The 15,634-nt window shown below is 45.6% G+C and overlaps 1 protein-coding gene across 4 annotated transcripts in view; it reads right to left on the reverse strand.

Annotated features, from left to right (window-relative positions):
• The window catches only part of WDR59 (WD repeat domain 59), a 78,677-nt gene that overhangs the window by 16,289 nt on the left and 46,754 nt on the right, over nt 1–15,634 (reverse strand). For all 4 annotated transcript variants that reach the window (XR_004256487.1, XM_032230890.1, XM_032230889.1 and 1 more), the window contains exons 19-20: nt 2,148–2,281; nt 793–874 (exon numbers count right to left, since the gene is read on the reverse strand). Coding sequence is in view for 3 of the 4 variants with exons in the window: in XM_032230890.1 (XP_032086781.1) it covers nt 793–874; nt 2,148–2,281 (216 nt within the window). In the remaining variant the exon portion in view is untranslated. The remainder of the gene's footprint in view (nt 1–792; nt 875–2,147; nt 2,282–15,634) is intronic.

A 15,634-nucleotide genomic window follows, 5' to 3' on the forward strand; every position in this document is an offset into this window, starting at 1 on the left:
CTTACAACCATTCACTTAGTAATTGATCCAAGTTACAATTGGTTCACACGCATCACAACACTGCCAGTCACACAATCAAAACTTGGGGGATTGGCCATCGGCAGGTGTTTACAATTATAACGTCCCGAGATCCCAGGATCACCAATTGTGACCATCCCAGCTGGCTTCCAATGTGCAGCCAATAGGGGAAGCTGGATTCGCTTAATGACTGCAGGGTTCACTTAATGATTGCAGTGTTTCACTTAAGAACCACGGAGGGAGGGGGGGAGAAGGAAGTAAATGTTCTATCCATCTCTGTTCTCAAATCCCCGAATTGGACAAGCTCCTTGCAAGGGGAAGCTGGGGCTGGAAGGCAGGGGAGTCTGAGAAGAGCAAAAAACCCAGGAGGTGAGGGCTCTGGGTGGGAGGTAGGAGGAAGAGGTGAGGGAGAAGGGACTTTTCTTTTAAACCATGGTCTCCTGTTTCAGTGACACCTCCCCCTCTCAGCTGTAGGGGGTCTCCAGGCAGTCCTGTACAGCAGGGGTCCCCAACCTTTCTGGCTTTGCGGACTAGTGGGGAGGAGGGAGAGGAAATGGCTCCATGTAAATGGCAGATGTGTGCGCGTGCAGCTCTATTTTTGTGAGCAGTGGGGACTCGCGCGCGTACGTGAAGCTCCATTTGTGGAGCTTCACGTGCGTTTGTGAGTCCCCACCATTTGCAAAAATGGAGCTGCGTGCGTTCGCCTGCCTCTTGCACAGTCGCACCCCAGGGATTGGGGACTCCTGCTGTAGAATGATGGAGAAGAAGCAGCACCTGCAAGAGGTCTCGGCGTCCCACTGTCAAGGCTGAGGCAGCGTTCTTCTGGCAGGTCTCCTGAATATCCACCACGTTTAGTCTGAAAAAGAAGAGGAGTGGCTGAGGGATGTTCTCCTCTGCAGAACTCCCAGGTGCCAGGTGGAGAACCTTCATTTTCCAGCACCTAGTCCCATGAGGGCAAACCTATGGCATGCAGAGCTCTCTGTGGGCACACGCGCCATCGCCAGCTGCTCTTCTGGTTTCTGGCATGCATATGTGCATCAGGCAGCTGGTCTTTGCAGGCACCAGAAAATGGCTAAAAACAGGCCATTTATCTGGCTGTTTTGAGCCCATTTTGGGGGGTGTTTTCGGGACTTTTGTGGACCGTTTTACGGCTATTTTGGGCCAAAAAAAAAACAGGTCCCAAAAATGGCCAAAAACAGGCATGTGCGTGCTGGCCAGGTAGCCTTCGGATTTCTGGTCCTCCGGGATGCACAAAGGCAAGCTGGCCAGCGTGCATGTGGGTGCTGGAAACCCGAAGACCAGCTGGCCAGGGCGCACATGCGCACCGGCCAGCTGGGTTTGGGGTTTCTGGCGCTCTGGCGCACACGCATGCACGCACGTTCCAGTTTGGACACTCGGTGCCAAAAAGGTTTGCCATCACTGACCGACTCTATTGAAAACCAAAACCAAAACCAACCTAGGGGAGTGAAATGGAGATGAGCACCGCCCCCTGGAGTCAGGAACCACCAGCACATATGTGCGAGGGGAACCTTAACCTCTGAGTGAGTCCAGTCAATTCTTGTTCATGTAAGATGCATTATGGCTTATCTCATGGGCACAGCCTATCAGTAACATCAGGGACTGCCAGGCAAGCTGTTTGTTGAAAATTTATAATAAAACGAAAAGGGGAGAGGATTTCTGTAAGGATGGGCAACATGTGCCAATCCAAGAAGGGAGCTTTGTGTTGTTCTTCCCTAGGCCTTTGCTTTTGGGTGGCTATAGGGCACTTTAAGAAGTCAATCTTCTGAGCAGAAGCCAAATGCTTGGTCCTCAGGTAGATAAATTCTTGGCACCCCTAAATTTCAGAGTACAATCCCCCTGTGATTCCCCTTTTCTTCCCACTAGGATGAGGTGGCCGGGCCTGCCTCTCTCCAAAAGTAACAATAGCGATAACAACAGCAGTTATTATATACTGCTTCACAGTGTTTTACAGCCTTCATTCCATTTTATCCCAGAATATATATTTGGAAGGCTGAGTCAACCTTGAACCAGTCAGGATCGAACTCCTGGCAGTGAGCAGACTCAGCCTGCAATACCGCATTCGAACTGCCACTCCACCATGGTGTGAGGCAAATTGAACAGGTACTCACATATACATCTCCCCTAAGGATTTATGGACAGGGAGCAGGCAGGAGATGTCCTGGATGATGACTTTGCCAGCTGCTTTGATGGGCCGGCTGCCGGTCTCGGTCCCCTCACGCTTGCTCTTCCATCTCCTGGACTTCTGCAGGCGGAGAGAGGTCTGTCAGGGATGAAAGATGATGCAGTGCAACATCTTTCAAGGACGGGAGAACTTTGGGAACCAAAGGATCTCTCCAGACTCTGCCCTACTTAGCCACCAAAGAGCAGCTACTATACTGAGGCTTCAGTAAAGGCGGTCACGACAAGAGCAGCAACAGAGGGAAGGGCTTTGGGGAGGGAGGAGGCCTACAGAAGGATGCTGAAGCAGGAACACAAGAACCTTAAACAGAGTCACACCACAGTCCAGTTAGCAGCAGGTTGCCTAAGACGGGTTTTTCACACACAAACACACACCCCTAAAAAAAAAAAAACATCCAGGACTGACCTTCTCCATGCAAAGCATGTGCAGCACCTTCAAGCTATAGCCCTCCTCAAAGAACAAGAGCACCTCTGGAGAGACTGCAGGAAAGGATTAACCTTCCAGTAGCCAAAGGTGAGTTTGTCCAGGGAAGACACAATGCAACCTTTCCTGCCTTGGAATAATCAACTGTGCAGGGATTGTCATTCCCAGAATTCCTACTGAACAGGAAAAAGCGGGTCTATTGCGTGCATCAGAAAGAGGATGGAAAGAAAGAGGAAAGCAGCTTTCTGCAAATTCGAAGGATACAGCAATGCAAGCTGGCAGGAGAAATGAGAAGCAGCATCACACACGAACAAGCTTCTTTATTTGGGGTTGCAGCTAAGAGCTTCAAAGATGGGATCGGCTGGTCATTTTACTCATTGGCTAGATTTCCCATATTATTAGATCAGTTCCAAGAACCCCTAAGGGGGAAGGGAATGCAGGCAGAGTAGGAGGAATGGTAGCAATTTAGCCACAAGTTCTGTGGGATCTAATAGTTTTGACATCTAATTTGCAGGGGAAAGTAGATATATGCCTTATAACAGGATAAAGGTAAAGGTTCCCCTCGCACATATGTGCTAGTCGTTCCCGACTCCAGGGGGAGGTGCTCATCTCCGTTTCAAAACCGAAGAGCCAGTGCTGTCCGAAGATGTCTCCATAGTCATATGGCCGGCATGACTAAATGCCAAAGGCGCACAGAACGCTATTCCCTTCCCACCAAAGGTGGTCCCTATTTTCCTACTTGCATTTTTATGTGCTTTCGAACTGCTAGGTTGGCAGAAGCTGGGACAAGTAATGGGAGCTCATTCTGTTACACAGTGCTAGGGATTCGAACTGCTGACCTTTCTGATCGACAAGCTCAGCATCTTAGCCACTGAGCCACCGCGTCCCTATTATAACAGGATAAACCTCCCCAAAGAATCAACGTATTTCCCAAAGACTAAAAGTTATTCATGTATTTATTTTGCACAGCAGTAGGCAAGAATGGGAATAACAATTGCGTCCAACCGCCTTTAAAAACCTGCAAAAAGTCAACAAAATGTGGCCCAGAACAACAATCCCTTATATCAGAGGTCTTCAAACTTGGCCACTTTAAGACTTCTGGACTTCAACTTCCAAAATTCTGCTGGCTGGGGAATTCTGGGATTTGAACTCCATAAGTCTTAAAATTGCCAAGTTTGGGGACCCCTGCCTTATATGGAGTGAGGAGACCTGCAACCTCATTCCCCAGATTTGGTAGATTTGCCAGTACATTTTGGCAGTGTAATTTTGCAGGTACTGAAGGAGTTGCAAACAGGAGGCCAGGTGGCTCTTATTCCTAGCTTTAGGGTGTTGCACCCTAAAGTCTTGTTGTAAGATTTGGAATCAAACCCTTTAGATCATGGGTGTGAAATTCGTGGCATCATGTTGCCGTCACATGGCATTTTGTGATGTTTTTTCCCCCTTGTGAAGCTGGAGTGGCGTGGCCTGCAGGCCACCAGCTTGACACCCCTGTCTGTGCATGGAATTTGCATTCAAGATGAGGATTTGGTACATTTCCCAGGTTCCACTGTTATGTGGAAATGTTTGCTGCAGGCATTTAAGAATGCATGCAGGCACAGAACACCTTGAAGTTCCTGGATTTACATGCAAAGCTTGTTTCCAACATGGTAAAGAATGTTTAAAATGTCACCAAGCCACTTCCAACGTCTGGCTGGTTATAGGAGAGTGCTGACCTATTTGGGATTTGTGGTCTTTGGAGAAGTTTCCTGCTGTGAAAAGTTAGAAGGTCAGCCATCAGTATGACCTCACAGGAGGAAGTCACATGGAGTGATGCGGTGGTCAGGGCTCATGCCTCCTCTTGTGCATTTATGCAGCTGAAATTCTCACGTGCCCCTTATGGACATTGGCAGGGATTCGTTAGATGCTACAGTCCTCTCACCTATGCCGCCTGGTTTCTGAATGTGCAGGCGGATGAGTGTTCTATGCTTAAAAGAGAGTGAGAGCATGAAGCAAAATTGGCAATTTTCACCTTCTTTTGCAAATCATATATGCTTGCATAGATTTCTCATTCTGAACTCCTGTTCTGCCTGACAAGTCCTTCCATACTTCAAGTGGCTGAAGATAATCGACAGGAAGTTGACAGGAAGATCAGAAAAGGAAATTTGCACTGTTACTTGTATTCTCAGAAAATCCTCTAAATCCTTTAAAAAGAAAAAAAACATATTGGAGGTTAAAGTGGCCTCAAGGCTCCACAGAGTAAATCCACACTCAGAATTTCATGAAGTATCACATACAAACTTTCACCTTTAATTAAAAGTGAAAAGAAATCATAGCTATGAAGCCTATTATCACATATTTAATTAGATGCTTGGAATTGGAGATATTAAACTTTAAAAAACATTTAAAAAACCACAATGCAGCAACGGTGGGAGTAGATTTTTCCTCCTATTTATCCCCTAAAATTCTTTCTCCAAGCGTTTCTTGAATATTAAAGTCACATTTCTTGAAATCCTAAAACTGTTTGCGTTCTCCATTACAACGTTTAGCACTTTTAGCTGCTCTGCAGACATCACATTCAAAGGTGGGAAGCTACTGGCCTCTTAATGCAGCCAGAAACATCCATTTTCTAGTAAATACGGTAATTTTGTGGCAGCGCCCAGACCTCATTGGCCAGCAATTTTCTAGCCTGGCAAGGAGGGCAGATAGAGCAAGATGGGCAAGGGCACCAATATCCAAAGGATCTAAAGGCTCCGGGGAAGCCCAAACTTCAGCAAACTTGAGCTGCCTCATCTTCTACAATCAGGAAGGTTGCAGGAAGAGAACTGTGTTAGTTTAGGTAGGCAAATCATCAGGCCTCTGGTAGTCCCTTCTCTAACCAACCAATTTTATCTTAGAAGATCGCCCCTTTTTAGGAAAACAGTTAGGCAGAAAAAGTGCTACCAGACTCCTTGCGATGGTTAGCATCGGGAAAGGGACGCCAGGAGAGGGATGCATTTCAAAAGCACACTGGAGATCTCAGCCCAGGCCACGGGATGTTCTCACGCAAAGGGACAGCCAGAGCAACAGAATTGTGGATTGAGACAAGGAGCCAGCCCAAGAATAAGCCACTGGGGGTTTTTTTTGTAGCACCCGAGGGGATCTTCACACAATCAGCAGAGCAGGTCCCATACCAGGTCCTCCCGCTGCCCACAACTTCTTGGAGCGGCAAGCAAAGAGATGAAAAGACTAGGATGCCCCTTGGCCAGTTTGGATGGGGAAGGAAATTGGCACAGTCTTTTCTGGACCGGAGTGCACTTGTAACTGAGAAGTTTCCGGCAGAGGCTTTAAGGCAGGGGTGTCCAAACTTGGGAACTTTTAAGACTTGTGGACTTCAACTCCCAGAATTCCTCAGGCTGGCTGGGGAATTCTGGGAGTTGAAGTCCACAAATCTTAAAAGTTCCCAAGTTTGGACACCCCTGCTTTAAGGAAACAAGTTTGGCCCCCCAAAAGGCTTTAAGAGTTAAGGAGTACGACGAATGCCGTCAATTTTCACCAGGTGGAACATCCCAAAACAAGGAGAGGGTTGCATAAACAATTGTTTACGGGCTTAGCCACTTCCTCCAAGGTCAGAGTGATTGACACAGCAGAGATACAGCCCACTATCTCGTTCCCACTTCTGGCTAATGACCCCTGTGTACTCCAGATCGCTCGCCGGAGCAGAAAACCACCTCTGCCATTACTGCCACTGGTGAAATTCGATTTTTTTTACTACCAGTTCTGTGGGCATGGCCTGGTGCGCATGGCAGGGGAAGGATACTGGGAAACCTCCATTCCCTCCCCATTCTGGGATCAGCCAGAGGTGGCATTTGCCGGTTCTCCGAACTACTCAAAATTTCTGCTCCAGTTTCTCCAGAACCTTCTGGATTTCACACCTGCTGCCACTTCTATTCCAAGCCCATTGTAGGGAGAAAAGGGCATTAGCTCTACACCCTCACAGCGAAGAGTGAAAATCTCTCTGCTAAATAGGACCCTAACTATTAGCAACAGCAATAGCACTTAAGACTTATATACCGCTTCACAGTGCTTTCCAGCCCTCTCTAAGCAGTTTACAGAATCAGCCTATTTGCCCCCAACAATTTGGATCCCCATTTTACCCACCTCAGAAAGATGGAAGGCTGGGTCAACCTGGAGCTTGGTGGGATTTGAACTGCCGAACTGCAACTAGCAGTCAGCTGAAGTAGCCTGCAGTACTGCACTCTAACCACTGTGCTATCTCGGCTCTATTAACTGTCCTACTAGCTAGGATAGGTCACAGGTCAATAGCAGCAAGAGGGACAGACAAGGATTCTAATCCTATGATTGTCCCACTTCAGACTGGAAGGAAGAGGCTTCCAGAAGATTCCTCCAGGACTGATCACAGGTGTCAGGCCTGCAGTCATATTCCTTTTAGGATCTTTGGCCTGACACACTCTCTATTATTTTACTATGCTGTTTCATTAGTGTAGTAATTGGGAGGGGGAATAGTAAAGAGTAGAACTGTAGAATGTATTGTTGTCATAATAGAACATTCCTTTCTAGAAGCCCAAGGTCATCTTTTGTCTCCGCACCTCTGCACCTGACTGGATCTAGATGGGTGGAAATGCTAGCGTGGCAGACGAAGGTTAGACCATATGATGGACTTGTAGGTGTGGGGGCAAGGTTTTGAACTTTCAACCGGGTGGAATCCCAGGAAGCTTTTAGGTTTGGGATTCCACAGTTTGTGCCAACCTGTCTGTCTTATTAAATTGGAACTTTAAGGATAGCTCTGCCGAGAAGGCGGGGCTTAGCAGTGAGAAGATGGAGTTTTAGGCTACTCCTGAAATTCCTCTATACCAAAGGATTTTTGGACGGGTTCTTTGAACCCTAGCTGTCCCGGAGACGACAGTGAAGGTGGGGAGGGACCCAGGACCCCAGAGATATCCGCAAATCTCTGGGGGGGGGGTATTAACTCCTCGTGCCAATTCCTTTTTGGATTAGCTGCGTGCTAACTGAAACTGCAGGTTGCCCCTAAGAATGGAAGAAGTGATGTCATCTGGTAAGCTGATTTTATTATCCAAGAGAGACTGTTCGTGTTAAAAAATTAAGCTAACTGAATCCAAAGAACAGGAAGATTTAGCGGCGAATTGGCTCTTTCTAATGGATTTATGACTGGTGGTTACTTTACTTTTTAAATGCTTCAAGAAACTCCGCGACATCCTCCCCCCTCTGAATCTCCCTAAGTGGATCGTAAAACTTATCTCCTACTAATTAGCCCGTCACGATTCGACATTTTTATTACTTTACTATCTAGTTCTGTTTACAACTAGATAAGATTGACAGCCTGTAAGAGACTAAAAAAAAAAAAGTGCTTCGAAGCCTGTAAGGAAAAAAAAGAGAGCTTCTATTTTAACTACGACACATCATGGCGTCCCAAAATACCTCTAAGATTTCATTTCAGACTCTTTTCTCTGCGTGTAGAGGACTCTTTGACTCTTACCAAAAACTGGAAAGAAAACTGGATCAATTGATTCTAAAATATGAAGTTAAAACTGAGATCGTTGAATGCTTAAATGTTCCTGAAACACAAATGGAAAATGTGAGAAATGGTGTCTGGTCTATCTCAGAGGAAGAAAGGAGGGGGGAAGTTATAAAGACGATTCATTTAAAGAGACAGTGCGCAGGAGGAATGGAGAATCCACCCTTGAGAATTAAAGTTAATTTGGGAAATTTTATAAGCCTAGGACAACGTTATTACTTCATCACCGACATTCAGAATCCAAAGGTGCCGAAATATTTTTGTTTGGATTTGCTTATGGAAACATTTGGTAAATTTATCCAACGAATGGCTATCGGACGGAGGAAATCTCGTTGGAGGGACACAGGCTGACAGATGGGACAATACAATTTAAAATTAGCTAGATCGGATTACTTCAATTTGTAATAGATATAGCTGAATAATGACTGATATGGATAGCAATATATATAATTTGGAACTGGCTGATAGATTGATGAATATAATTGAAAACTAGTTAAATCTAATTGCTTCTTCGTGTAACAGATATTGCTGAATAATAATTGATATTGATAGTAATGTATATAATGTGGAGTTGATATGATAACTAACAATTGGATATGAGAAAATATCTTTAGATTATACATAAAGAGTATTAACTATAATAATTAGCACTATTAAAAAACTAAATAAAATCCATACAATCAAATGTTAATCAATACTGGGAAAATGTTATGATATATGATATAATTGAATATTATGGATGTTTAACTAAAATAGAATATGAGGATTTGATGATAATAGAGGATTTTACAAATAAGTAAATGAACTGCCAGCATGTGTTATGGACTAATTCCTTAGCATAGCTAAGGATGAAGGATGTTTAAATAACCATAATAATTAAAACTGGAGGTATAATGATGTTGATATGGTAAATATTCGAGTTAAGATATCTGAATTAATATGAGCTAACGGAAGAGAAGCACCAAAACATGTTGTAACCAGTTGATATACTTCTTTTTTTTTCATAATAGACACCTGTGTTTTGTTTTGTTTTTCTGATTGTTGTTTTTGTCTTTTTTTGTATTATCTGTAATTGATTGATATATTAAGAAAGATGTTGTACCCGTTTTAAACTAAAACTAAAAAACATTTAATTAAAAAAAAAAAAAAAAAGGATAGCTCTGCCTTGGACTCTGATTTAATTCTGAATGATATTTGGAACCCTGACATCAGGATAATATAATCCATCTTCTCTTTCACCCAGTTTTCCATAGGAAAGTGATTTAAGTTATTCTCAGTTTGGATAGTTGTTTGTTTATGTTGAACCTGTTGATGGTTCCAGGTATGATCACCCCTTTTCGGTGGAAGCACTAATTCCCGAAATACTGTACCTTGCATGGGGAACATCTCAGAGGAAGAGGGACCTAGGTTTCAAAGCCATCCTCTATCTGGGGGGCCAGAGTGGTCTGGTGGCCTAGAGGTGGAGCTCTCGTCTCATAATCAAGAAGCTGTGAGTTCGATCCTAGGTAGATGCAGTTATGTCTCTCTCTCTGGGCACACTTGAGAATATATCTGCTGAGTAGAGTAGAACTCCGCTCTGGCAACAGGAAGGGCATCCGGCCAGTAAACACTCAGCTCCATACAGTTGCCCAAGACTCCACCCTGCAAGGGATTATAGGGTCTTTAAAAGATGATGATGATTTATCTATCTGGGAGCCAGAAATGTGGCGAGAGGGATAGAACAAGACCAACTAGACTAAAATGGAAGGACACTTTGTGCTTCAACATGCTGTTCAGTTGTTTGGGTATACAGGAGTTCCCCAACATTTCTGATTTTGCGGACCAGCAAGGGTGGTTCTGTTCGAGAGGCAGGCAAGTACACATGCAGCTCCAATTGTGCAAGAGGTGAGCAAATGTGCCCGCTGCTTGTTCAAATGGATTGTTCGTGCATGCGAATGCCCACTGCTTGTGCAAGTAGGGATGCGCACATGTGCACTCACCCACCACTTCTGTGGCCCAGTTCCAAACGACTCAAGACCTGGTAGTGGGCTATGACCTAGAGGGGTTTGGGACCCCTGGGGTATACCATCTTGCATGAATTGTACTTTAGAAAACCCCAAAGTGGAGTTAAGGGTGTTGTGTGAATCCCACATACCATATTTTTCGGACTATAAGATGCACCAGAGTATAAGACGCACCAAGATTTTGAAGAGGTAAATTAAAAAAAAATTTTTTTTTTTGCAACAACAGGGCGTGCAGAGAATTTGAGAGGTCTGCTAAGTATTCCTGGGGGCGGGGGGGGGGAAGAAACAAGCAATAAATGATAATTTTTTTGCAAAAACGGGCCCGTTTTTTTGCAAAAAATAGGGCATGCATAGGCTTTGGGAGGCTTGTAGAGTGCTCCTGGAAGCTGGAGGGGAGAGGGTAAAAATGGGCCAAAACCCGGCCTGTTTTCTGCTCGTTTTTGCCCTCCCCAGCCCCCAGCCCCCAGATTTTTCACCCTTAGTGGAAAAGGGTGCGTCTTATACTCTGAAAAATACGATATATGTGTTACTCCCATGAGATTAAGAAATTTGCGTGATAAAATTCTAAGAAGGATATTAACTTGGGTGCCACTACCACACTGAAAACAATTAGCAAAATAAAATCCAAACACCACTCCACATGGAAAACCGCTCTCCCTTTCAAGAAATTGGACGTCAGTAATCAACATTTGGGCCCGCTGTAAAATCACCAATTTTCTGAATTTAGGGTTCCACATGAATGACTCAAGCATGCAGACTTTGCAAAGGGTCTTCTCAGAGGGAATTATACACTCCAACTCCAAAGGCGCTGGAGTCCCACTCTTAAAATAGCCAAAGATCCTGTTTTGCCACATCTGGAACGTCTAAGTTGCATCAGGTATCTCCCCAATGAGGAATTGCAATTGCAAGCAGGAAACCTAAATTGCTTTAACAACAACGATTGAATTAAGTATGGCAGGTTCCCTTTCCCCTCACACATGCGTGCTAGTCTTTCCTGACTCTAGGGGGCGTTGCTCATCTCCGTTTCAAAGCCGAAGAGCCAGCACTGTCCAAAGACATCTCCGTGGTCATGTGGCCGGCATGACTCAACACCAAAGGCACACGAAACTCTATTCCCTTCCCACCAAAGGTGGTCCCTATTTTTCTACTTGCATTTTTACATGCTTTCGAACTGCTAGGTTGGCAGAAGCTGGGACAAGTAACGGGAGCTCACTCGGTTATGCAGTGTTAGGGATTCGAACTGCCGAACTGCCAACCTTTCTGATTGACAAGCTCAGTGTCTTAGCCACTGAACCACCGTATCCCATGGCAGAATCAGAATCTCAGATGGCAGTTGTGTAGAAAAGGCAGCGCTTATACTACCTTGTCTTGAATTTGATCACTTGAGATTCCACCCAGGCAGTTCCCAGGCCACCATTCTGTCTTTTTGCTAGCCTAAGTCTTTACCAGCCTAAATGTTCTTTAAAAAAAAAAAATTGCAAACAGACCTATGGCCATAATTGAGTCCAAAAGTTCTGTTGCTAAGCGAGACAGCTGTTGTGAGTTTTGCCTCATGTTATGACCTTTGGGGGTCACAGATGTAAAGCAAATCACTGCAATTGTTGTTAGTAACAGGGTTGTTAAGTAAATCTAGGTTGCCCATTGACTTCGCTTGTTTGGAGGTCGCCAAAGGGGATCACGTGATCTGGGGACATTGCAATGGTCATAGTTACCATATTTTTCAGAGTATAAGACGCACCTTTTTCCCCTCAAAAAAAGAGGGTGAAAATCTGGGTGCGTCTTATACACTGAATACAGCATTGAAACGCCACCCTCTTTGCAAAAATGGCTGTGCATAGCACAGGTTGCAGAGGTTTCTAGGGGCTGGGGAGGGCAGAAATGAGCAAAAAGGGTTCGTTTTTTGCTCATTCCCCCGCCCCAGCCCTTCTATAAGCCTCCTAAAGGCTATGCATGCCCTTTTTTTGATGAAAAACAGGCCCATTTTTGCGAAGAACGGGCCATTTCTGGGAGGTCTGCAGAGTGCAAAACCTTCTTTTTAAATTTGCCTCTTCAAAATCTTGGTGCATCTTATACTTTTCACTTTTTTCATTGCACCTTCGAACGATCACTAAATGAATGGTTGTAAATCAAGGACTACAGGTGATACCATACTCTGGAGGGAAGGAAGCCCTTCTTCAGCTTCGTGGTCCCCCACCGTTGTTTCTAACTACAGGTAGTCCTCGACTTACAAGGGTTCATTTAGTGACCGTTCAGTTACAACGGCACTGAAAAATGTGAGTTATGACCATTTTTCATACCTACGACCTTTGCAACATCCCCATGGTCATGTGATCAAAAATCCAGCGGCTTGGCAACTGCTTCACACTTATGACCCTCGCTGTTTCCCAGGGTTGCGTCATCCCCTTTTGCGACCTTCTGACAAGCAAAATCAAGGGGGAAGCCAGATTCCTTAACAGCCAGGTTCCCAGGGGATCAATTTGCAAGTACCAAAAGCTTGTTCTATACATTGGCACAAAATGCTTGCCTTGCAGTTGCAGCCAGTCATGAAACTGTCAGAAGATGATAACTGCTCCCCTTTAACCCAGGTGTCCAAACTGGGAACTTTAAGACTGTGGACTTCAACTCCCAGAATTCCCCAGCCAGCTATGCTATGCTGGGAGTTGAAGTCCACAAGTCTTAAAGTTGCCAAGTTTGGGCACCCCTGCTTTAACCTCACAGGCTAAGTTCCACTTTCTAGCTTGATGGACGCGGTTCCAAGTGAACCTCCGGTCATTTTTATTGTTTAAGGATGCCTACTGCCCCTAAAGATGCATCTGGTCTTCAGCAGGTTTTAAAGTGTGGGGTCAACACCCAGAATTCCCTCGCCCGCACGGCTGGCTAAGGAATTCTGGGAGGTGAAATCCATACATTCTAATGCAGGGGTGTCAAACTGAAGGCCCAGGGGCTGGATGCGGCCTGCAGGGTGCTTAGATCTGGCCCGCAGGGCTGCCCTGGAAACAGTGAAGGATTGGCCCGGGCTGCCTCTGCTAGCGAAAAAAGAGCCTGAGAGGGCCACACACAAGCTCTATTTTGGCTGGCCATCGCAGCCGAAAACAGAGCTGGCAGAGTGCTCGGGCCACCACAGGCACCCCCGACATGAGTGAGGTTGAGCTGGCCACACCCATTATGGCCACAGCTCCCCCCAGCCCCCTCCCCCCAAGGTCAAACACAACCCTGATGTGGCCCTTGATGAAATCAAATTTGATACTCCTGTTCTACACTATGTATAGCTAAGGAATTCTGGGAGTTGAAGTCCATACATCGTAAAGCATCTCTGGCTAAGGAATTCTGGGAGTTGAAGTCTATCCATCCTAAAGTATGTCTGGCTAAGGAATTCTGGGAGTTGAAGTCCATGCATCCTACAGTATCTCTGACTAAGGAATTCTGGGAGTTGAAGTTATCCATCCTAAAGTATCTCTGACTAAGGAATTCTGGGAGTTAAAGTTATCCACCCTAAAATAACTTTGGCTAAGGAATTCTGGGAGTTGAAGTCCCTACATCTTAAAGTATGTCTGGCTAAGGAATTCTGGGAGTTGAAATACCTCTTAAAATTGCTGCGGTTGAGAAACATGGCCTTAGAAGACCCACCTTCCTATTTAAGACCAGCATTACACAAACCTGGTTTCCCTCCCTCCCACCCAGCCCCAAGCCGAGCTTCTGCCCTCTAGGTTATACAAAGCCGACCAAGTGGCGGGTTATTCTTGGGCCCGGGAGGAGCAGACAGAGTTAGCCAAGGGGTGGCAGGTACACAGCACACAGTACCGGGAAGTCGTTAATCGCTTGTATGGACCAACGCCGTCTGGCAGAGCAAGGAGGCATCTGTGCATGAGAATGTTACGCCCGGAAGAAGGGAAGGAGGAGGAGGAGGAGGAGAGCCGTGGAGAAAACAAGAGAAAAGGAAGAAAAGAACATGCAGCTGAGAAACTCTGGTTTTTAAAGGACTTGGAAGGCCCCAAAGCTGCAGAGGAGCAAAAAAAGGGGCAGCTTTAAAACATGACCAGCTGGAAACATTCCCCAAATGCTCTTCTTTTGCAAGGAAGCAAACACCCACAGGGTTGCCCCCCCTCCCCAATGCATCCCCTTATGGTCCACTGTCCCAGGTTGCAGGCAAAAAAGGGACCCTCTTTTTGCCTGCAAAATGCCAGAGACATTTTTTGAGAGGCAACAGTCTGCGTTACTCGCAACCCGTAAAAATGGAGCAGACCTACCGATGGAAAGGAGGGAACTGCAATCCACCCAAATGTTCGGAGGGGATCAGTTTTGGGGCACTGTATTTTTTGGACTATAAGACGCACCGGTGTATAAGACGCACCAGGATTTCGAAGAGGCAAGTAAGAAAAAAAAGGTTTTGTCCTCTCTGGCCCCCAGGAGCACTCCGCAGGCTTCATCAAGGCTGGGGGAAGGCAAAAATGCCCGTTTTGTGAAAAACGGGCAGAAAATGGGTTGTTTTTCGTAAAAATTGAGGTGTTGTTGCTTTCCCCCAGCCCTGATGAAGCCTGCAGAGTGCTCCTGGGGGCCGGAGAGGACAAAATCTTTTTTTTCTTACTTACCTCTTCAACATCTTGGTGCATCTTATAGTCCGAAAAATACGGTACCCAAAAACTGATCCCCTCCAAACATTTGGGTGACGCCTGCAGTGTCAACTCCCAATGTTGCCATAGTGAGAGAAAGGGAGGGGGAGTGCATTTCACACATACTGTTGGCTAAAGTCAGATCTCAGATTACTGCAGCAGGCTTGGGAGGGGTGCACCTCATAGGGGAATGTGATTTATGACACAGACTGAGGGGAGGGAAGGAACAGGGGTAAAAAGGTCAGCTATAACTCAAACAAAGCTTAGACCTGACTGCGAAAAGATCCTGCCTAAGATGATGTTCCTAATAAATGACTAGTTTTGTAATGAAACTCGACTCAATACTCATGAATCAATTAGGGCATCTTTAGGAAACCTGACACAGAGAGCTTCTTGGGGCTGGGGGAAGGCAAAAACGCCTTTTTCTGCAAAAATGTGATGAGGGGGCGGGGCTTCAGGAAGCCAAAAATGGCTGTATTCGGTGTACAAGATCCGCCAACATTTCCATGCTCTTTTAGAGCAGGAAAAGGTGTGTCTTATACTCCGAAAAATACAGTAGTTTAGTTTTCTCTTGGCAGGAAATCGAGAAAGAAGAGCTGCTAAGTCTAAATTAGACTTTTTTTTTCCTGCAAGTTCATCTGTGACCTCCTTGCACTCTTAAGGAATCAGAACTTACGACAGGCCATTAGGAGTTGCCTCCAGGTAGTTAAGAAAAACATGCACAGGGCTATGAAAGACCACCTGTAGGACATCTGTGACCGAAAGAGAGGAATTCCGGGCTATGGCCCCCACCCCACAAGATGCCTCTCTCTCAGCCAGCAACTAGCTACAGTATGCAGGATTCATTCTGTGTCAGAGGCTCGTGTGT

Source organism: Thamnophis elegans, chromosome 14 (assembly GCF_009769535.1).
Source record: "Thamnophis elegans isolate rThaEle1 chromosome 14, rThaEle1.pri, whole genome shotgun sequence".
Taxonomy (NCBI): Eukaryota; Metazoa; Chordata; class Lepidosauria; order Squamata; family Colubridae; genus Thamnophis; species Thamnophis elegans.